General features: G+C 45.6%; 1 protein-coding gene across 4 annotated transcripts in view; it reads right to left on the bottom strand.

Annotated features, from left to right (window-relative positions):
- ACIN1 (apoptotic chromatin condensation inducer 1) overlaps window positions 1–23,498 on the bottom strand; it is an 87,367-nt gene that overhangs the window by 14,603 nt on the left and 49,266 nt on the right. Inside the window, exon 1 of one of the 4 annotated variants that reach the window (XM_077468777.1) lies at window positions 2,782–3,077. The exons of 2 other annotated variants lie outside the window; for them this stretch is intronic. In XM_077468777.1, coding sequence (XP_077324903.1) covers window positions 2,782–3,062 — 281 coding nt within the window. In that variant the 5' untranslated portion in view covers window positions 3,063–3,077. Of the gene's footprint in view, window positions 1–2,618; window positions 3,078–23,498 lie in introns of those variants that run through there. One more of the 4 variants, XM_077468785.1, reaches the window with a different exon arrangement.

Genomic DNA, 23,498 nt, shown 5'->3' with positions numbered 1-23,498 from the left:
TGTTCTTGCCGCTAGTGATAATCACTGTGTTCTCCTGGCAGAGCAGGTTCCCCTGCTCAGAAAACACAATGACTTGATGGGAGGGATTCCCGTAAACTGTCTGTGTTGATGGGGGAATCAAGCCAATTTGTTTCCCAGCATTAGGCTTTATATATCCTACAGCTCCTAAACTTGAGTTTAGAAGCTTTTGGCTTTTTTTTTTTGCTGAAGCTCCTAAACTCAACGAAATCTGTGTCAATGTACACATAGGCTTTTACTAGAGTTTAGGAGCTGCTGTGGTTGGGGGAGCTTCATCCTCCCTTGCTTGAACACAGAAGTATTGCGTTCAGGATAGGAATGTTTTGACCATCAGCTACAAATTGCGGCGTGACTTTGCCACTTTTTCCATGGCAAAAATAGGCTGTGTGTATATAAAAAGGTTAATGCAGACCATATATGGTGCAAACTTATTTCCCGCAACCACAGGTTGCAGGAAAGAAATTTGTAGGATTCATCCATCAACAGTCAGTTTTGACAGGGGAATCCCTCCTGCTGAGCCATTGTCTTCTCCCAGCAAGAAAGAAAGTGGTTATCGCTAGCAACCACTTGCGATAACTGCGATTGATCAACTTAGTACATTCAGCCTGCCCATTAATGGTGCAAATCTGGGCTGGTTCCTGCTGAACAGGCCCAGATTTGAACCGTGCCTGGCCAGCCTTAGTTGTAACCAAGTACAACCAGCCTGCCCATAGACCCATTTCACACGAGGCAGTTTTCAGGTGTTTAAGCGCTAGAAATAGCGCCTGTAAACTGCCTCTCAAGTTGTCTGAGTGCTTTCACAGCCAGGCAGTGCGCTTGCAGAACGTTAGAAAGAGTCCTGCAAGCAGCATCTTTGGGAGCGCTGTATACAGTGCTCCCAAAACACCCCTGCCCATTGCAATGAATGGGCAGCACTCTTCAGGCGCTTTGGAAGCACATATGTGCAACAAAATATGAACAAATGTGAATCCTGCCTATAATCGCAAAAATAGTAGTACTCACCGCACAAATTGCGCGCGGGGAGGGGGGGGGTATAATCAAAATAACTAAAGAAAAGAACAAACGGAACGATATAAACACACATCCTAAAGAGTTACGGTACAAATATTAATTTGCTAAGAAAAAAAGCTAAATTACAAAAATATATACCAACATAAATATCCACACTCCCTGGTAAAATACCAGACAAGGATCCCCAAGGAGTAAGACCTCACATGGAAACAATTCCCCCAAAAATAGATCAATGATTCAAAAATTGTAAAAAGGGTGAATCGTGCAGTGAGGTACATCCCTCCCTCCCCCACTATAAACACCCCCAATAGGCACCTAAAAATATCCCGTGACCTGGGGCGAGGAACTAAACTGGATAATTCCTGAAGGGAACAGTGTGATTCTGTAACCACAGAAGTATTTCACTTCTGGAATAATATAATCACCCCTTGGGGATCCTTGTCTGGTATTTTATCAGGGAGTGTGGATATTTATGTTGGTATATAATATATTTTTGTAATTTTGCTTTTTTCTTAGCGAATAGATATTTGTAGAGTAACTCTTTAGGGTGTGTTTACATCATTCCATTTGTTATTTTTTGCTTTGTAAGCACTGCAACACTGGCGTTTTTTTAACCATCTTTGGGGTTAAAAATGCCCCGTTAGTGGCCAAAAAAACACTGCGAAAACTGCGGTAAAGCAAAATGAGTGGCCGTTTACTGCAGACCCCAATATGAAAAGGGTCTTAAAATGATTACATCTTGGCTAGTTGAAATTTGAGCTGATCAGCAGCAATCTATGTATGCCTGGATTAAGTACATAAATCTTCTCTTCTACATAGCTAGAATAAGTGTTAGCAGACAGGCAAGGAGCGGTTTTATGCTAGATCCTGGAATTCCGCTTTAATCTGCAAGGAGTCCAAAAATATATCAATCACATGCATCTGGGCATTGCACAAAACATTACTATAAAGGTCCCTTTAGATCTAGCAATACAATAATACCAGCAACTGCAAAAAACACTACTAAAGAGAATTACTGAACCACAAGTAGTAAAATAACCCTAAAAAGTGTAAAAGGAAACCTGGATTAATGAGAAAATAAAAAAGGCTTGTGTTCGGTCTCTGGCTTCAGCACTTTCTGGGCCATAGATCCCCATAAACTTGCAGATCAGGAAAGGAAGTTTCTAACTCTCATTCTAGGAATCAAAGTAGTGTGCCAGACAGTAAAGCCAGCCTTTTACACTCCCTCTGTACAGGGGGAATAGTAAAAGGTGCAGATTAGGAGGAAATAGGTGTGCAGAAAGTAGGCCCTAGCTGCTGAGTAGGATGTACTGTAGTACCAGGAGTAGTATGTCAGCACGCACACCCCATGCCGTACGTCCCCCTACACGTATGAGAAGCGCCTCACCCCCCTCCCATAGATAGCACCGTCCAGGCGGCTCGGCGCCACCAGCCGTACCGAACACACACTGCGGCACATCCATCCCCCTCCCGATCACATGGCCACCCAACAAAGGACACCTCTTCCTCCCCGCCCGCCCCGCGCTAACCCACCACACCGAGGCTGCGAATGAAAACAAGGCCACCAAACCTGAACCGAATCCCCTTACCAGTCTTTGTTTTCTGATAACATTTCCCTGGCAGCCGGCTGAAAGGAAAAGGAGGGGGGGGAGGTGGGCGGAAAGGAGTCTGTGGAGGTCGAATGGAAAGGGAGATAAGGGAGGGGAAGACAGGGGACGGGAAAAAAAGGGGGGCAGAAAAGCAGATACGGACTAATGTGACCGCCTGGACTCCGCTCTGGTCTCCAACAAACAGCGCCGACGGGCGTCCGGCAAAGGCGCACTACTCAAACACGCTCTGCGGCCATCTTGGTGATTACCCAGCAGCCCCGCGTACAGGGAGGAGGCGGGGACAGGGCCGAGGAGGGAGGCTGCTCCCACAGGCAGCGGGTGGGTGGGCGCCAAGGGGCCGATCGGGTTACCGATACAGTACACCGGGCCAGCCATTAAACTGCGCATGCCTGGAAGAAACCTCAGCTCATGGGCTCTTTTCATCTAGCTCACCTATGCGCTCATATACACACACCTAGCTAAACTGTGGAAAGATCGCTATCTCTGCATTCCATGCCCACTCTCTTGTCACTGGAACAGAAAGTCAAGAGAGATGCAACATTTTCAATAGCCACTGGAAAAGGAAGAGAGGGAAAATCCTGCAATGGGAACACCTTTCACTGGCGACGGTCAAAATACAATTTAAAATGTGTGTGTAGATGTATATACCCTGTATTATAATAGGATCTATGGGTAAAATCACACTTTCATTTGCACATTGTATTTCATTACTAATCCTATTGGTTGGAACAATCTTGACGTTTTGTAAACTTGGGTCTCTTTCACACTGACGGACTGATTAGGCCAATCGTTGCCCTCTCTGGAGCGGCAGGTGGATGACAGGACAATGTTTGCTCTGTTGTGCAGAGCAGACATGGATATGGTCCTCTATCCTCTTTGGGGAGGTCGGATGGAAATGTTTCCATCGATCATCTGATCTGCCGGACACATTGCGGATCAGATGACGGTAGGTGTCGGTGGACCACCGACACCTATTGTCATCTGACCCGCTATGCATCCAGCAGATCAGATGATCAATGGAAACATTTCCATCCGACCTCCCCAAAGAGGATAGAGGACCATATCCATGTCTGCTCTGCACAACAGAGCAAACATTGTCCTGTCATCCACCTGCTCGGCGGGAATCAGCAGAGATCCCCCCCCCCTGAGCAGGCGGATCCGCTAGATCGAGTCCACCCCAACTGAAAGGGGCCTTTGTGAAGATCCCCACACATTTACTTCCATGAATTCTGTGACACATATTCATTAGGCCCTGGAAGTAGGCACTGCTGTGGCACACATTTCACAGAGCCTACCTTCAGAACTACAACGGTAATGAGAGCTGACTTTGAGCCCTGGTTCACACTGGAGCGTTTTAACATGCAATTTGATGATAAATCAGCGTCAATGGCCTCATCCTAATTGATGTGACGCTGCACCAATTTAAAAAAGGAGCTTCTGTACTACCTTTTGCAATTACGGGCTGTGATTTGCATTGACATCTGTGCAGAAACCTGAACAGAGGTCTCTGAAATCGTGGCCGAAATTGGGACAGACATGCGGGAGTGAAAGCATGTGAGTTCAGCTGAACTCACATGGCTTCATTCCCGCAGCTCAGTGTGAACCTGGGCTTAATGTTAGGTCACTTACCTGTCCAGGAATCCAGCAGCGTCTTCCCCCCAAGACGATTTTTCAATAGACTATCGGGTGCTGCAGCCACTATCTCCACTAAGGGAAGCCGGAAGTAAAGCTGTGCTGCTTCACAGCCGGTTCCCTACTGCGCATGATCGAAGGTGCCCAACGTGGCAGCGGCAGAGGAGTGGGGGGGAGTTTGCGGGTGAGACAAATAAGCGGAGCTTCCCCCTTTGGGTGGAACTCTGTCTTTAGGCTGGGCTCACACTGGAACACAAAGCAGTTCACAGCAGGAGTCCGATGCATTTCCATTCATCATTTCACGTCCGAATTTTGGCCTAAATTCAAACCTGAAATGGGTCAAAATTTGCATCAGAGCCGCTGCGATATGTGAACCAGCTCCATAGAGAGACAGTCACAATCTCCTACTCTGTGAATTGAATCCCACATCCAATTCACACTGGTGTGAACCCAGCCTTAACCCAAGGCTGGTCAAAGAGCCAGCCCAATTTTTGTTATACCAGAATCTGGCTTCAGGTAAGGCAGAATGTCCATCTAGTAGAAAAATAACTGAGCTCCATCTGCAAAACCCCCCTGATCCACATCAACAGCCAACTCCCCAGGGTACACCCCCTCCTTCAACGGGACACACCTCAAAAGCCCATGCCAAAAAACCTAGACATCAACGTAAACAAAAATGACAGCACCCACCAGCTCTGGATGCAAGTGCACTAATACAGCTACAATTACCTTAAGCCTCGAGTAGAACAGTGCGGAAAGTAGCCTAGGTGGCAAGCAGGGAAATACTCTGCAATACCCTGCCAATACTCTGCCATAAATTGCCATACCCAGCCATACTCGGTGATACCCTGCAATACCCAGCCATAGTCGGTGATACCCTGCAATACCCAGCCATACTCGGTGATACTCATGCCGCGTACACACGATCAAACAATCAGGTGGAAAAGTCCAGCAAACTCAAGTCCGCCGGACAACCCGCCCCCCCCCCCCCCCGTGTGTAGCCTCTGGCATACTTTTTGTCCCGAAAGTACGGCGGACTTAGAAAGTAGTTTTGCACTCCAATCTTCCCGCCGGACTCGCATTTCGGCGAACAATCTGGCCGTGCATATGCCAGTCCGCCGTACTTTTGAAATGAACGGACTTTTCCCGCCCGGAGAAAAGTCCGTTCATTTCGAGCGGTTCTCCAGGTAGGTGAGGCCCGCGAAGGAGACGTCGCTGGCCCCGTCAACTGGTATGGACTTAAAGGGGAACCCCAACGCCGAAAAAAATCAGCGTGGGGGGGTTCCCCCCAGGTCCACATCAGACCCTTGTCCGAGCACGCTACCCGGCCGGCCAGGAAAGGGGGGGACGAGCGAGCGGCCCCCCTCCTGAGCTGTACCAGGCCGCGTGCCCTCAACATGGGGGGTGCCTTGGGGAAGGTGGGCCGCGCGCCCCCCCCACCCCACAGCACCTTGTCCCCATGTTGATGAGGACAAGGGCCTCTTCCCGACAACCCTGGCCGTTGGTTGTCGGGGTCTGCGGGCGGGGGACTTATCAGAATCCGGGAGCCCCCGGATACCGGCCCCCCACCCTATGTGAATAAGTTTGGGGTACAATGTACCCCTACCCATTCACCTGTGAAAAGAAGTACAAAAAAAAAAAAAAAAACACAACACAGGGTAAAAATAGTTTATTGCACAGCTCCGGGGGTCTTCCGCGTTCTTCTCGCCGGACTCCTCCGCTATCTTTTGTTAGCGGAGGAGCCCGGCTTTCTTCCTCGCCATCGGCCTCTTCTTCCGACTTCGGGGTCTTGTCCCCCTCTTCGGTTCTTCTGCCAGGCCACCACGCCTTCTCATAGCTCTTTTACAGGCAGTGGCCCGGTCTTCTGTCGCCGCCGCGGCCACCTTCTGTTCTTCTCTTCAGATGTTGACTCGTCGCATCCTTCGCTCACAATGGCTCCGACGCGATGCACGGCGACTTATATAGGGACATCACCGGATGATGTCCCCGCCTATTATGATGTCACAGTCCCAGAGGATGCTGGGACTGTGACACCATAATGGGCGGGGACATCATCCGGTGATGTCCCTATACAAGTCGCTGCGCATCGCGTCGGAGCCATTGTAAGCGAAGCATGCGACGAGTCAACATCTGAAGAGAAGAACAGAAGGCCAGAAAGGGGCGACAGAAGACCGGGCCACCGCCTGTAAAAGAGCTATGAGAAGGCGCGGTGGCCCGGCAGAAGAACCGAAGAGGGGGACAAGACCCCAGAAGAGGGGGACAAGACCCCCGAAGTCGGAAGAAGAGGCCGACGGCGAGGAAGAAAGCCGGGCTCCTCTGCTAGCAAAAGAGCTAGCAGAAGATAGTGGAGGAGTCCGGCTTGAAGACCCCCGAAGACGGAAGACCCCCGGAGCTGTGCAATAAACTATTTTTACCCTGTGTTGTGTTTTTTTTTTGTACTTTTTTTCACAGGTGAATGGGTAGGGGTACATTGTACCCCATACTCATTCACATAGGGTGGGGGGCCGGTATCCGGGGGCCTCCTTATTAAAGGGGGCTCCCGGATTCCGATAAGCCCCCCGTCCGCAGACCCCGACAACCAACGACCAGGGTTGTCGGGAAGAGGCCCTTGTCCTCATCAACATGGGGACAAGGTGCTTTGGGGTGGGGGGGCCGCGCGGCCCCCCTTCCCCAAGGCACCCCCCATGTTGAGGGCACGCGGCCTGGTACGGCTCAGGAGGGGGGGGCGCTCGCTCGTCCCCCCCCTTTCCTGGCCGGCCGGGTAGCGTGCTCGGACAAGGGTCTGATGTGGACCTGGAGGGAACCCCCACGCCGATTTTTTCGGCGTTGGGGTTCCCCTTTAAGTCCATACCAGGTGGCGGGGCCAGCGACGTCTCCTTCGCGGGCCCCACCTACCTGGAGACCCGCTTGAAATGAGCGGACTTTCCTCCGCGTGTGTGGGCAAGTCCGTTCATTTCAAAAGTAGGGCGGATAGTACGGCGTATTAGTCTGCTGAAAAAGTGCCGTGTGTGGGCAAGTAGCCCGTTCGCAAAGTCGGGCGGACAGTCTGACGGGAAGTCCGCCAGACTAAGTCCATCGGGTAGTCCGCTACGTGTGTACGCGGCATCAGCCATACTCTGTGATACCTTGCAATACCCAGCCATACGCTGATACCCTGCAATACCCAGCCATACTCGGTGATACTCTGCAATACCCAGCCATAACCTATGATACCCTGCAATACCCAGCCATACCCTGCAAAACTCGGTGATACCCGGCCATGCTTGGCTGTACTGGGCCTCTGTATGTGGCCAGGCTGTGGAAGTCTCACACATGTGGTATCGCCATACTCAGGAGGAGTAGGAGAATCTATTTTGGGGTGTAATTTTTGGTATGTACATGCCATGTGTTAGAAATATTGTATAAATGGACAACTTTGTGTTAAGAAAAAAAAATGCATTTTAACCACTTCCCGCCCGCCGGCCGCCATATGACGTCCTTGACTTTGTGTGGGGATATCTGAATGATGCCTGTAGCTACAGGCATCATTCAGATATCAGCTTTTTCAGCTGGCGATTCCCTACACCATAAGAACAATCATAGCGGCTGTTCCACTGCTTGATCGTTCTTACAGGAGGCAAGAGGGGACCCTCCCCCCTCCCTCCGGTGCTTCTACCGACTTGCCAATATGATCAAAGCCAGAATAATTTTTGTTTTTAATTTCAGGCTTCCCAGCCTACAGGTGAGATGTGGGGTCTTATTGACCCTATATCTCATTGTAAAGAGGACCTGTCATGCCATATTACTATAAGCCCTTGCACACAGTCGGACATTTCCGACAACAAAATCCGTCGGATTTTGTCCGAAACTGGTGTTGCATACACACGATCGGACAAAGTTGTCAGAAAATCTGATCGTTGGGAAGGTGATGACATTATTTTGTTACAACGGGACTACGTTCAGGCTAGTAGCTAATATCTTTGGTCTAGGAATTTGATCTGAGCATGCGTGGCACTTTGTCCGACCGGAATTCTCTACAAACGAGCGGACAAAGTCCAATCGGATCATGTTTTGGGAAAATTTTATAGCCCTGCTCTAAAACTTTGTCGGTCGGATATTCGGACGCATACAGTCCGATGGAGCCCACACGCGGTCGGATTATCCGACAACATGGTCCGATCGGACATTTTCCGTCGGAATTTCCGACCGTGTGTACAAGGGCTTACAAGGGATGTTTACATTCCACGAGCATGTGCTATTTTGAAGGGTGACATGTTAGGTATCCATTTACTCGGCATAACTTCATCTTTCACATTATGCAAAAACATTGGGCTAACTTTACTGTTTTGTTTTTTTAAAGCACAAAACATTTTTTTTTCCAAAAAAAATGCGTTCGAAAAATTGCTGCACAAATACCATGCGAGAGAAAAAGTTGCAACGACCACCATTGTATTCTCTAGGGTCTTTGCTAAAAAAAACATATATAATGTTTTGGGGTTCTATGTAATTTTCTAGCAAATAAATGATGATTTGTACATGTAGGAGAGAAATGTCAGAATTGTCCTGGGTGCTCCAGAACGCCTGATGGTGCTCCCTGCATGTTGGGCCTCTTTACATGGCCACACTGTGTAAAAGTCTCACATATGTGGTATCGCCATACTCGGGAGTAATAGCAGAATGTGTTTTGGGGTGTAATTTGTGGTATGCATATGCTATGTATGAGAAATAACCTGATAATATGACAATTTTGTGGAAAAAAAAAAAAGGAAAAAAAAATCTTGAATTTGCAAAGAATTTTGGGAAAAAATTACAACTTCAAAAAACTCATCATGCCTCTTACTAAATACCTTGGAATGTCTTCTTTCCAAAAAGGGGTCATTTGGGGGGTATTTAAACTTTTCTGGCATGTTAGGGTCTCAAGAAATGAGATAGGCCGTCAGTACTTCAGGTGTGATCAATTTTCAGATATTGGCACCATAGCTTGTGGACTCGATAACTTTCACAAAGACCACATAATATCCACCAATTTGTACTTATTTTTACCAAAGATATGTAGTAGTATAGATTTTGGCCAAAATTTATGAAGAAAAATTACTAATCTGCTAAATTTTATTTTAAAAAAAACTAAGAAAAATTATTATTTTTATTACAGAATTTTCTGTCTTTTTCTTTTATAGCACAAAAAATAAAAAACACAGTGGTGATTAAATACCACCAAAAGAAAGCTCCATTTGTGTGAAAAAAATGACAAAAATTTCATGTGGGTACAGTGTTGCATGGCTGAGTAATTGTCATTCAAAATGTGAGAGCACACAAAGCTGAAAATTGGTCTGGTTATTAAGGGTGTTTAAGTGCCCAGTGGTCAAGTTGACACCTACAAGTGACACCTCCAGGAATAGCTCCAGTGGTAGGAATCATTCTCACAAATTTAGGTGCTACTGTATTCTGTCTGCCACTGTGCATACCTGGAATGTTCATGCCTGACAAGGCTGGAGCCTGTTGTTTTGCCAATGATACCAATCTCATCTTTATTGCTACAGCAAAACTGTAGATCCACCTGACAATTCATGTACACCACCTTCACAGGCCTGGGGTAAAACTAGACCAAAGGATTAGCTTCACATGGAGCTACCCTCAATTCTAGGACTCTCATATAAAAAAGTGCCAGATGGCTCCTGGTTCAGGCAGCTTGAATGTTGAATCTTGAAACTAAAGTGTGTAAAGCTATCAGTGAGGAAAAGCACTTTCTCCCGAGCTGTGAGTGGGACCGTTTAGATATTCCCAAGGCAAATCAGTTTGAGTGACTTTCTCTGAAGGTTCTGGTCCCATCCAAATTACTGTAACACCTGGAGGAGCATGTCAGGTTGATCGATAGAGCCTGCATCAATTGTTACCTCATCAGGAGATCATCTAAAGATCCCACCATGAAAATGATTCAGGAGGCAATAAGGCTGGTACAGGATGAGGGGCAGGAGCCCAGATTGGTAATGCATGGACCCTATATCAAGGCACAGAAATTGCTGAAGGGGTGGCAAACATTCTTTATCTTAAAAGCCCACAAAGGCCAGAAAGTCTCCCAGGTGAAGGGAAGCAATATAAATGTATATTTCTTGGAAAACTTGCATCTGAACCCAGTCCAACCCTTTAGAGCTTCAAGATGCAGAACATGCCTATCATGGGCTTTAACATGGTGAACTGTCTGCCACTACAACTGGTGCAAAACATCTAGACCCATGAACCTCCAGAGGTTATGCGGAGGCCATGAGTGGAGAAAAGATGCTTTCTAACAATTAGAGAGATAAATAGACATTGCCAGCAGCAACAGTATTGTAATGCAGCTTGGGTCATTCGCTGGGGTTTGCAGTCTGGAAGAGGATTGGTGCTTCTCTCGGTATATTCCTGACAGACTGGGCTTTTTTAGGTGCGAGAGAGGTCTGTTAGCATCTGAATGCACTCTCAGTAGCAAAATACTTAGCTGTCTGATGACCCTTACCTATAGGAACCATGTGCATCTTCGTTATGCAGGGAGCTCATAGTGCAGGGCAGCTGCAATACAGACATATAGTCAAGTATAATAATAATAATAATAATGCAGAACGGAGATATGAGTAAGGGTATATCTATCTGCTGGAAACAGGAAATGGTGGTTCCTGCAGGGTTTGCAGCTATGGGCATGCAATTCTAGCCCGTGGATGCCCTATCTGCAAGGCACTGGTTTTTAAAACCATTTTCCTCCACTCTTTTGCCTGCCTCCAACTACCTGCCCAAATTCTCCCTTTGCCCAGTTTCAATATGGCTTCCAACCAGTTTTATCAAACTCCAAGATGGGCACTGGGAAGTGCTTGCCCAAACCTAAGTTTGCCCCTATCTGAGATCTATCCACTTCTCCTGCTCAGCATTATGTAGGATTCTCTTGTATGTAGGCACTTAGGTTTTCCTTCCACAATGGCCACTAAAATGCACACTGGACCACTGTGAAGCTGAAACCTATCCAAGAAGAGATGAAACATACATCTTATGAAGACATTCACAGATAAATTCCAAAAAATTAGAAAAAACATACTGGTCTTAGAAATGCAGTGTCACAGTTCAATGGATCCACTAGTTTCTTGGAAGGCAGGCTCCAGCCAAGGAGATTACTTCTGCGTAAAATAGCCCTTGCTGCACTGCTATATGTGGAGCTACTTGGCACCCACATTTTCACCCCAAAAGTTCCACAGAAGGGATTCTCTGCCTTATCAAAGCCTTTAGCATCCCAAGATCAGGGACACAGGAGAGGCTGAATCTGTGCGGAAAACAAACAAAGGTGGCAGGTAAGGGTTTCTTCTCTTCACATTGGCTGTGAGTTCCACGAGGATAGAAAAGCGAATGTGTTGTTGTGTGAGTGTCAACTCTTTATAGCTATACACTGGTCTTGTCTTTTTTCCTGAATTTTGTTCTTGGATCTGCAACCACTGGTTTCCATCTGTATCACTCTCCAGCCAACTTTTATCAGTAAAATTTGCTATAGAGCACTTTCAGCTCTAAAATTACTTCTGGACTTAACTAGGCTTTGAAGACTTACTTTGTTGGAATAGGCTGAAACACCAGGAGCTACTTCGTTGTTTGCACCATTGGGCAACTTTCCTGCTACTCAGTTTGCAGAAAGGGTTAGGAGTGAGGAACTGATAGCTAACATTCTCCACTCACGGACATCACAGTGATCCCTGCCCATATTCTTCTAATGGTTCCTGGAATGACTGCACGCTCTGAGGGCTTCAACATCTATGTGGAATCCAGCAACCCTGTGGTAATAGGGTCAGTGTTGGAGTTTTCCTTAGCTCTGTTGGGTGAGGCAGAGTGCCCTACCAAGTCATCAGGAGCTTCCACTGCAGTCACACGTAGCCAAATTCCTCATGGATACTGACCACAGAGGTTCCAAGCACGCTTCCTATGTAGAGTACCTCTGACTTTCTCAAAGGTGTAGAACATGCCAGGTCACCAGTTGCTGTGACTAGCTCTGATTTGGAGTAGCAACAGTTTCTCTTTTTGAGGCACCGCATTTTGACGGTCACTTCAGAATTACAAAAAGGTAATTCCGCCTCTCATTTATGCACTATCCTACATTGGAAGGATTAACCTTCTGTCTCCAGCCTTTGGTGTTTCAGAGTACATGCAGAACCCCATTCCATTACACCCCAGCACTTTGAGGCATTCCTTTATGCAGACTGGAAACATCCTGACTGCATAAAGAGTATGCTAGAATTTTTCCCCTTTTCTGGGTGGTGGGAGGTTGGTGGTGGTTGGCCAAGTGTGGTCTATACCCACTGTGGATTTGCCAATGCTCCACCTTAAAGCGGAGTTCCACCCAAAAATGGAACTTCCACTTATCCGGTTCCTCCCCCCTCCTGTGTCTTCTGGGAAACAGAAGACAGCATGGACCAGTCAGGATGTGCAGAGCGACTTGCGCATGAGCAGTATGGAACCAGGCTGTGAAGCCGTAAGGCTTCACTTCCCGATTCCCTTAGTAAAGATGGCGGCGCCTCACCCGGGAGCCGAAGGAGGGGTCGGCTTTGGGTAAAGACATCGCGGGCACCTTGGACAGGTAAGTGTCCTGATTTTAAAAGTCAGCAGCTGCAGTATTTGTAGCTGCTGACTTTTAAATGTATTTTTTTTCAGGGGAACTCTGCTTTAACAGGAAAACTACTAGACATGCAATTATTATTAGATGTGTGCTTCGTTTTAAAGGATTCTATGGAAACCCTCCTTAATCCCCAGATTTCTCTGGCAGGTTCTATCCTTCATCCTGTGTTGGCAGTGACACTAATATGTCACATCTGTTCAGCTTCTCCAGGGAGCTGTGATGGGTTCTTCTCCTCATATTTGGAGGCCTCCCTCACTGAACAGCCATTATCCCTAAAGGATACTTTCTGGTCTTCCATTACATGTGTTTTCCTCTCCATCGTGGGATTCCACTTTAGGCAGGTCTCAGTGTTTAAATTCCATTAGAATCATCTAGGTGCTCCTGTGCCTTCACCACCAAGAAGGAGCGTGAACCCCTCCTGTCTCTTCAGCACTGTTTTTTAATTAGTAGCCTCAGATGCATGAACCTTTCTATATCCAAAGTATACCTATATTCTGCTTGGGGCGGGTCCATTGCTGGAGGGCCCCGTGCCTCCCTGGATTGTCAGCAGGCAGAAGTCTCATGCTGTAGGTATCCTCTGACAGGAACAGCACATGTCTTAACCTTGTGGCACCTGAGAACAGGTCACCCTTCCTTGGCTGATCCAGTCTCTTGCTGTAAGTTGGTCAGATGCCTTCTTAGGCAATTTCGCTTAGCTCCACTGCTTCCATTACAACCATTGGTTAAATGCTGCACTTTGGGAAGTGTTACCCAAATTGCTTGATGTCTTTAATTATGCCATGGAGGTAGGTTCATTACCCCCTCTATGATTGAAGCAGTAATTATTATCTTATTGAAGCCTGGTAAGGACCCAAGTAACCCTGACTCATACCTCCCAATATCTTTGTTAACATCAGACATTAAGTTTCTGGCAAATGCACTGGTAATTAGATTATCAAGATGCATTTCAAAATGAATCCATTGTGATCAATCAGGCTTTATTCCTAATAGATCTACAGCAAATATCCAACGTCTATTTTTAAGTCTACAACTTCCAACAGATAACATGGGAAACAGAGCTATACTATCACTTGTGGCTAAAGCATTTGACAGTATAGTGTGGGTCTTTGTGGAATTGCTTAAAACGATATGGGTTTGGCCCAGATTTATTAAATGGATACATTCCCCAAGTGCAAGGGTACAGGTGAATAGAGGTGTGTCGGCCCCTTTTTCATTGACCAGAGGGATGAGGCAGGAATGTCCCCTATCGCCGCTTTTTTTTGCTCTGGCCATTGAACCACTGGCTGAGGCTATGCGGTCTTCTATGCATATTGTGGGATTTCGCATATCTACAGGTGGAGATAAGATAGCACTCTACACGGATGATACTCTAGTGTTCTTGGGGGATATGGGTCCATCCATGTCTGCAGTTATGTACTTAATAGACTTATTGAATCCTGAAAGGGATCCATACATCAACTGGGACAAATCTGTAATGCTGCTTTTGGACCCTGCACGCATGGAGCATCCATGCCAGGCTCATCACATGGCCCTGGTTACATCATTTAAATATTTGGGAGTGGCAATTGCACCAAATGTTACAGAATACACAGATAAGAATATATTCCCTCTTATTGTCAAATTTAGATAACTGAGCAAAACATGGAGTACATTTTTGTTGTCCATGATGGTGTGGATGCCCCAAATGCTATATGTATTGCATAACTGCCCCATATGGTTGAGGTTACAATTATTCAGGACCATCAACTCAGTTTTCAGGGATTTTGTGTGGAAGGGTAGAAAACCTAGAATTAGATTTGAAAAATTACAACAGCCCATAGATAGGGAGGGAATTGTGATACCTAATGCAAGATTAAACTTTATTGCATCACAATTACAACATTGGCACGGTTGGGAGGTAGTGGACATGCAGGACCCTACACAGAGGTTAATAATATCTCAATTTAAAAAAGACCCTTTAGTTAAACTAAAAGTAGCTCACCACTTTCATAATAAAAGAAGGTTCCCTACTTTCTACTTGATTCATAGGGTATGGGAAGCAGTGCAAAATATTACTCAGCATAGGGGTTATACGAAACATGCCCATATGGGATGACTACTACCTTTATGAATTGAATAGACTTTCGGAATTTTCAGATTGGAAAATGACGGGCATAATATTTTTGTACCAGTTATATGAAAGGGATGTTTTACTTCCTTTTAATATACAGTGGTGTGAAAAAGTGTTTGCCCCCTTCCTCATTTCCTGTTCCTTTGCATGTTTGTCACACTTAAGTGTTTCGGAACATCAAACCAATTTAAACAATAGTCAAGGACAACACAAGTAAACACAAAATGCAATTTGTAAATGAAGGTGTTTATTATTAAAGGTGAAAAAAAATCCAAACCATCATGGCCCTGTGTGAAAAAGTGATTGCCCCCTAAACCTAATAACTGGTTGGGCCACCCTTAGCAGCAACAACTGCAACCAAGCGTTTGCGATAACGTGCAATGAGGCTTTTACAGCGTCCTGGAGGAATTTTGGCCCACTCATCTTTGCAGAATTGTCCTAATTCAGTTACATTAGAGGGTTTTCGAGCATGAACGGCCTTTTTAAGGTCATACCACAACATCTCAATAGGATTCAGGTCAGGACTTTGGCTAGGCCACTCCAAAGTCTTCATTTTGTTTTTCTTCAGCCATTCGGTGGTGGACTTGCTGGTGTGTTTAGGATTATTGTCCTGCTGCAGAACCCAAGTTCGTTTCAGCTTGAGTACACGAACAGATGGTCGGACATTCTCCTTCAGGATCTCTTGGTAGACAGCAGAATTCATAGCTCCTTTTATCACGGCAAGTCTTCCAGGTCCTGAAGCAGCAAAACAGCCCCAGACCATCACACTACCACCACCATATTTTACTGTTGGTATAATGTTCTTTTTATGAAATGCAGTGTTCCTTCTACGCCAGATATACGTGGACACACACCTTCCAAAGAGTTCCACTTTTGTCTCATCGGTCCACAGAATGTTGTCCCAAAAGTCTTGGGGATCATCAAGATGTGTTGTGGAGAAATTGAGACGAGCTTTGATGTTCTTTTTGCTCAGCAGTGGTTTTCTCCTTGGAACTCTGCCATGCAGGCCATTTTTGCCCAGTCTTTTCCTGATGGTGGAGGCATGAACGCTGACCTTAACTGAGGCAAGTGAGGCCTGCAGTTCCTTGGACGTTGTTGTGGGGTCTTTTGTGACTTCTTGGATGAGTCGTCGCTGCGCTCTTGGGGTAATTTTGGGCGGCCGGCCACTCCTGGGAAGGTTCACCACTGTTCCATGTCTTCGCCATTTGTGTATAATGGCTCTCACTGTGGTTCGCTGGATTCCCAAAGCTTTGGAAATGGCTTTATAACCCTTTCCAGACTGATAGATCTCAATTACTTTCTTTCTCAATTGTTCCTGAATTTCTTTGGGTCTCGGCATGATGTGTAGCTTTTAAGGATCTTCTGGTGGACCTTACTGTGTCAAGCAGCTCCTATTTAAGTGATGCCTTGATTGTGAACAGGTGTGGCAATAATCAGGCCTGGGTGTGGCTAGAGAAATTGAACTCAGGTGTGGACAACCACAGTTATAGTATGTTTTAACAAGGGGGGCAATCACTTTTTCACCTTTAATAATAAACACCTTCATTTACAAATTGCATTTTGTGTTTACTTGTGTTGTCCTTGACTATTGTTTAAATTGGTTTGATGTTCCGAAACACTTAAGTGTGACAAACATGCAAAGGAACAGGAAATGAGGAAGGGGACAAACACTTTTTCACACCACTGTATTAAAAGACCGCTACCAGTTAACGAATAATAACTTATACCAATATCTTCAAATACGCTACGTATTACAAATCCAAAGCTCAAAAATCCAGTTACAGTATAAACACTCTAAAATACTATCACAGGCAATTTTGATTACCTGCAAGAAACGAGGATTAATAGGAAACTTTTATTCTACTTTACAAAGAGAGAATACTGAAAAACATAAAAAATTGTTTTGCCCATTGGCAAGGAGACCGAGGATCTAAATGAGGACTGGACACCTGCCCTGGAAACACTTCCCAGGACATCTCTCTCACCCTCCCAACGGCTATCTCAGCTTATCATACATAAGGCTCATTATACCCCACAAAAACTATGCTTGGGGAAAATATATAACACCGTTATGCCCGCGATGCTCACTAATGGTTATCTTATCCACATGCTCTGGAGATGTCCAAAGCTTCATCGTTACTGGGAAAAAATATTTATAACCCTAAATTTATTATGCTCCACTGAGATAACAGGGACACCCACACTTGCACTACTGGGAATAATAACTGATGGAGCGTTACCAGACATGCATATTATGTGGATAAGATCCTTATATTTAACACGGAAAGTTATTCTACAAAAACAGTCATTTGTTGATCCTCCAACCCATAAACAATGGGTTGAGAAACTTGACTATATACTTAAAAGAGAAAAAATTAACATATAAGCATAGAGGTACACCACAAAGTAATATTACAATATGGTCATGCTAGATAGAACCTAGTAATCAACTCTATGATGGTTTACTTAGTGGAGAGGAGTGAAGGTAGAGGAGATAGATGGGAGCAAAGAGGTAGAGGGGTGAGGAGTAGAAGAGAAGAAATTAGCACGTAAAAGAAAGATACTTTGATGCTACACAGAGGAAGTTGCCATAGTCTGATAATTGATATTAGGGGTGATCAATTAGATGTGTAAATTGTAACCATGCTCCTATTATTTATTTATTTTTATTATATGTTAAGCTATTTTAGATTGAGGCCGCGTACACACGGGCGGACTGTTCGCTCAACTTTGTCCGCTGAACAGTGTTTCAGCGGACAGTCCGCTCAGGTGTGGGGCTTCAGCGGACAGTTTCAGCGGACAGTTTGACGAACAAAGTTTTTCGGAAATTCCGAAAAACTGTCCGCTGAAACTTGGTTTGAGCGGACAGTCCGCCCGTGTGTAGGCCACTTTCGAAATGAGCAAACTGTTCCCGCTCGGAGGAAAGTCTGCTCATTTCGAGCGCGTCTCCAGGTAGGCGGGGCCCGCGAAGGAGACGTCGCGGGCCCCGCCGCCTGGTATGGACTTAAAGGGGAACCCCAACGCCGAAAAAAATCGGCGTGGGGGTCCCCCCAAAGTCCACAACAGACCCTTGTCCGAGAACGCTACTCGGCCGGCCAGGAAAGGGGGGCGAGCGAGCGCGCCCCCCTCCCGAGCCGTACCAGGCCGCGTGCCCTCAACATGGGGGGTGCCTTGGGGAAGGGGGGGCCGCGCGGCCCCCCCACCCCAAAGCACCTTGTCCCCATGTTGATGAGGACAAGGGCCTCTTCCCGACAACCCTGGCCGTTGGTTGTCTGGGTCTGCGGGCGGGGGGCTTATCGGAATCCGGGAGCCCCCTTTAATAAGGGGGCCCCCGGATACCGGCCCCCCACCCTATGTGAATGAGTATGGGGTACAATGTACCCCTACCCATTCACCTGTAAAATAAAAGTACCCAAAAAAAAAACACAACACACGAGATAAAATATTTTATTGCACAGCTCCGGGGGTCTTCCGTCTTCGGGGGTCTTCTCGCCGGACTCCTCCGCTATCTTCTTGTAGCTCTTTTGCTAGCGGAGGAGTCCGGCTTTCTTCCTCCCCGCCGCCGGCCTCTTCTCCCGACTTCGGGGGTCTTGTCCCCCTCTTCGGTATATGTCACATGGGTTGGTCACATGGGTTGATGTCACATGGGGACTATGACATCGTAAGGGGGCGGGGTCACCATGTGACCAACAGAAGACCAACAGAAGACCGGGCCACCTCCTCTAAAAGAGCTATAAGAAGGCGCGGTGGCCCGGCAGAAGAACGGAAGGCGGCGGCGACAGAAGACCGGGCCACCGCCTGCAAAAGAGCTATAAGAAGGCGCGGTGGCCCGGCAGAAGAACCGAAGAGGGGGACAAGACCCCCGAAGTCGGGAGAAGAGGCCGGCGGCGGGGAGGAAGAAAGCCGGACTCCTCCGCTAGCAAAAGAGCTACAAGAAAATAGCGGAGGAGTCCGGCGAGAAGACCCCCGGAGCTGTGCAATAAAATATTTTATCTCGTGTGTTGTGTTTTTTTTTGGGTACTTTTATTTTACAGGTGAATGGGTAGGGGTACATTGTACCCCATACTCATTCACATAGGGTGGGGGGCCGGTATCCGGGGCCCCCTTATTAAAGGGGGCTCCCGGATTCCGATAAGCCCCCCGCCCGCAGACCCCGACAACCAACGGCCAGGGTTGTCGGGAAGAGGCCCTTGTCCTCATCAACATGGGGACAAGGTGCTTTGGAGTGGGGGGGCCGCGCGGCCCCCCCTTCCCCAAGGCACCCCCCATGTTGAGGGCACGCGGCCTGGTACGGCTCGGGAGGGGGGGCGCGCTCGCTCGCCCCCCTTTCCTGGCCGGCCGGGTAGCGTGCTCGGACAAGGGTCTGTTGTGGACTTTGGGGGGACCCCCACGCCGATTTTTTTCGGCGTTGGGGTTCCCCTTTAAGTACATTCCAGGCGGCGGAGCCCGCGACGTCTCCGTCGCGGGCCCCGCCTACCTGCACACGCGCTCGAAATGAGCGGACTGTTGCCTCGTGTGTGGGCGAGTCCGTTCATTTCAAAAGTTGCGCGGACTTAGTACGACGAACAAAGTTGCCGTATTTGTCCGCTCAAAAAGTGCCGTGTGTGGGCGTGTTCGTTCATTCAAAAGTTTGAGCGGACTGTTTGACGAACTTAGTTTCGGCAGACAGTCCCCGCGTGTGTACGCGGCCTCAGAGGTACAAGGTTTGTTTGGTTTGTGCGTTTTCCTATTATACTTTATGGATTAATTTGGCATATTATGTTTGTATGTTTAATAATAAGAAAAAATTATTATTTGATTAAAAAAAAAATATCTAGAAATCTAGAAGAAAATTCCGTGTATCCCAAGCTACACGGGCGATAGCTAGAAACATTTTCAACTGGACAATCATGGTAATGCAGTATAACCCCATGTTTACTAGAGCTGGGTGATTGCACTAAAGGCTACAATCACACCTGCACAATTGCTAAATGTGCACGTGTGTGTTTTGCCACGTTTTGGAAACTCAATTCAATTATAGGTCGCACTTATATTATTATATATTATGTAAGCACTTTTTGTCTTGCGACAAAAAAAAAAGAAAAAAGTACGATGCTCCATGAAGGAAAATGTTCTGGAGCAACTTTGGGGCATTTGTCACACAAATAGGACAGCCCACTCAAGTGAATGGGCTGCCCTAGGCACGATGCGTGTTACTGTGTGAAAAGCGTGCAAAAACTGCAAGCGTGAATGTGCGTTCCTGCAACACGGGGGGGGGGGGGGGGGTTTATTGGCTGTATGACTGTGAATAACTCTTATGCCCCGTACACACGATCGGATTTTCCAACAACAAATGTTGGCTGTGGGCTTGTTGGTGGAAAGTCCAACCGTGTGTATGCTCCATCAAACATTTGTTGGTGGACTTTCCGCCAACAAATGTTGGCTAGCAGATTCTCAAATTTCCCACCAACAAATGTTTGTTTTTGGACTCTCCAGTCGTGTGTACACAAATCCGTCGCACAAAAGTCCACGCATGCTTGGAATCAGGTATGAGCTGGAGATATAACTAGCATTCGTAATGGAGATACGTCTTGTACAGCACTACGTTCGTAATTGTTGGCCAACATTTGTGTGACCATGTGTAGCCAACAGCCATCAAACAAAAATCCACGGTTTTGTTGTCGGAAAGTCCGATCGTGTGTACGGGCCATTACTCTGACCATTGAAAATGATCATCCCATGGTAATATTTTTGATTTTGAAAACAAAAACAGTCAAGGGCATGATGTGCATCAACAGTGGACAGGGTAATTGGTTGATGCTACCAACACACATTTTACAGAGTCCAGCAATTCTGAAGTACTGCTCATTGAAATATCTCGCACTAAGCACTTCATGACTTGCAGCCTGTCAGTTGGCAGAGGATAAAAAGCAGGCCCAAATTCAGCCAGCAGTTTTCAGAAGTACTCTTCATCTAATCTGGAAAAACATACAGCCAAGAACAGTTTTCTGAGTTGCCTGCCTGGACTTACCAAAACTAGTTGTGGGGTCAGTGTCTGGGATTTATTGGGCAGCTGTACAACATTACTTAAAAATTACAATCATTATTTAACCCTTTCACAGCTGAACGATTTTTGCCACTATAACAATTACCAACCACTTTACTAATGCTTGTTTGAGACTATAAAGTTTCTGCTAGCAAGAGAACATAGTAGTATATAAATTGGGTTACTTCACACTAGTGTCTAACTGATACCCAAGGTCATAGAGAATAACAAGATATTTTTTTGTTAGATTATTCCTTATGTCTCAAATGCATGAGATTTGACACATCTCACGAGATACAGTGCCTTGAAAAAGTATTCATGCCACTTCAAATTTTCCACATTTTGACATGTTAGAACCAAAAACGCAAAATGTATTTTATTGGCATTTTTGTGGCACATAATTGTGAAGTGGAGGGAAAATGATAAATGGCTTTCAAAAGGTTTTACAAATAAATGTGTGGCGTGCATTTGTATTCAGCCTCCCCCAAGTCAACACTTTGTAGAACCATCTTTCAATGCAATTACAGATGCAAGTCTTTTTGGGGATGTCTCTACCAGCTTTGCACATCTAGGAGCGGCACTTTTTGAAGCTCTGTTACTGCTCTCTTTACACAGTAACAAAACAGATTTTGTGCTGCAGCTCCCTCCCGGTCACCTTTTTTTTCTTGGTGTCAGGAAAGCTTGTAAGAAGTGACACTGATAGAGGAACAAGGCAGCATAGAGAAATAGCAGTTCTAGATTGAGACACGTACTCACTACAGAGGGATATTCTTTGTTTGTTCATATTTCATGTCTGAGGTTTACAACCATTTTAAAGCATCAAATGGAACATAGGAAGGACGAGCCATAGAACAGGTTCTAACCATCATCACCACAAGATGACCCAATTTTGAAAAGCAAACACTACCATGTATTTTCTAATAAGGCATTGTGCGTCTTTTGAAAATGTAATTTTTTGGCAAAAGTTTTTGGGTATTGCATGAAAGAATAGGAAAACGTATTATTTTTTTTTTAATACAAGGTTACCAGTGAGATATTTCTAAACACATCATAGGTATTCTTGGAATTACACCTCAAAACACCTTCTTCTACTCCTCCCATGTATGGCTATATCACATGCATGAGACTTTCATAGCCTAGCAACAGAGAGGCCCAAAATCCAAGGAGCACCTTTAAGCGTTCCAGGGACATAAAGTACACATCTCATTTCCTGACTACCCATCACATTTTTGGAGGCAGTGGAGGACCAGGATAGTAGAAAAAGCCCAGAAATGACCACATTTTGGAGAGTAAACACCCCAAGATATTTTTTTATGAGGCATGGTGAATCTTTTGAAGACTTCATTTTTTAGTTTAACAAGATATCTCACACACAGCATAGGCAAACTTAGAATTACAACTAGGGCTGCAACTAACGATTATTTTCATAATCGATTAGTTGGCCAATTATTCAAAACAATAACCTTAAAAAAAAGTGTAGTGTATAATTTAGTTAATATGTAAAGTTTAAAAAAATACTATTTATTCTTAAATATCTATATGCAGTGGTAAATATAAATAACCAACTATATGGTTTTAATAAAAATGTAGAGACTGTTTTGGTGATTACTAGACAGAACTGTAATATATTATGTATGACAGACTTCCTTGTCATAGGCAGGTGGCTTGATAAAAAGTTCCCTGCGCCTGCTGTCACTTATGCTGGCCATAAAAAACAAAACAAACAAAAAAAAACAATGTCTTCCTTCAAAAAATAAAAATAAAAAATGTTCATTTTAAAAACATTTGTTTGATTTTTCGAATCATTAATCAAATCGATGTTCGTTTTCCACCACAGTAACAAGAAAATTTAGAAGGAGCAGAATAGAAAACTTCTTGGTCACGGGAATTTTTGTTCAGAAATTACATTCATTTTAAAACTAAATATTTAAAGTGAAATTTTCAAAACAACAATATTTCATTCAGCGAATGTACAAAGATTTTTCGTATGAATATCCCCGCCTGACAATGTGTATGGTCAGCATAAGGCTCGGTTCACATTCATGCAGTTTTATTTATTTATTTATTTTTTTGTTTGTTTTTTTACCGTTTCTGCTGTGATTTTTGCATATGTGATTTTTCTGCGATTTGCATTTTTTTATGCTTTTTTGGCCAATTTGTTGTTGGGCTGATTAACCACTTCCTGACCGGCGCACGCCGATGTACATCCCTTTAAATTTGCTGCCCTGCCATCACGAGTGCACCGCCGGCGGCATGCGAGTGTGCCGGTCGGGACCTCCGTGAGTCCGGTCGCGGGTCCCACGGACTCGATCGCCACACGGGGCGGCTGAACTAGGAGATGCTGTTGTAAACAGCATCTCCCAGTTCTGCCTAGCAACAAGTGACACTGATCTCTGCTCCATGTGATTGGAGCAGAGATCAGTGTTCACTAAAATTTTTTTTTTTTTTTTAATTCTTTATTTATATCCAATTTTTTTCATAACAAAATAA

Source organism: Lithobates pipiens, unplaced genomic scaffold (genome assembly GCF_037356315.1).
Source record: "Lithobates pipiens isolate NorthernLeopardFrog02 unplaced genomic scaffold, aLitPip1_a1.2 Scaffold_11, whole genome shotgun sequence".
Taxonomy (NCBI): Eukaryota; Metazoa; Chordata; class Amphibia; order Anura; family Ranidae; genus Lithobates; species Lithobates pipiens.
This window is presented reverse-complemented; position numbering and strand designations above follow the sequence as displayed.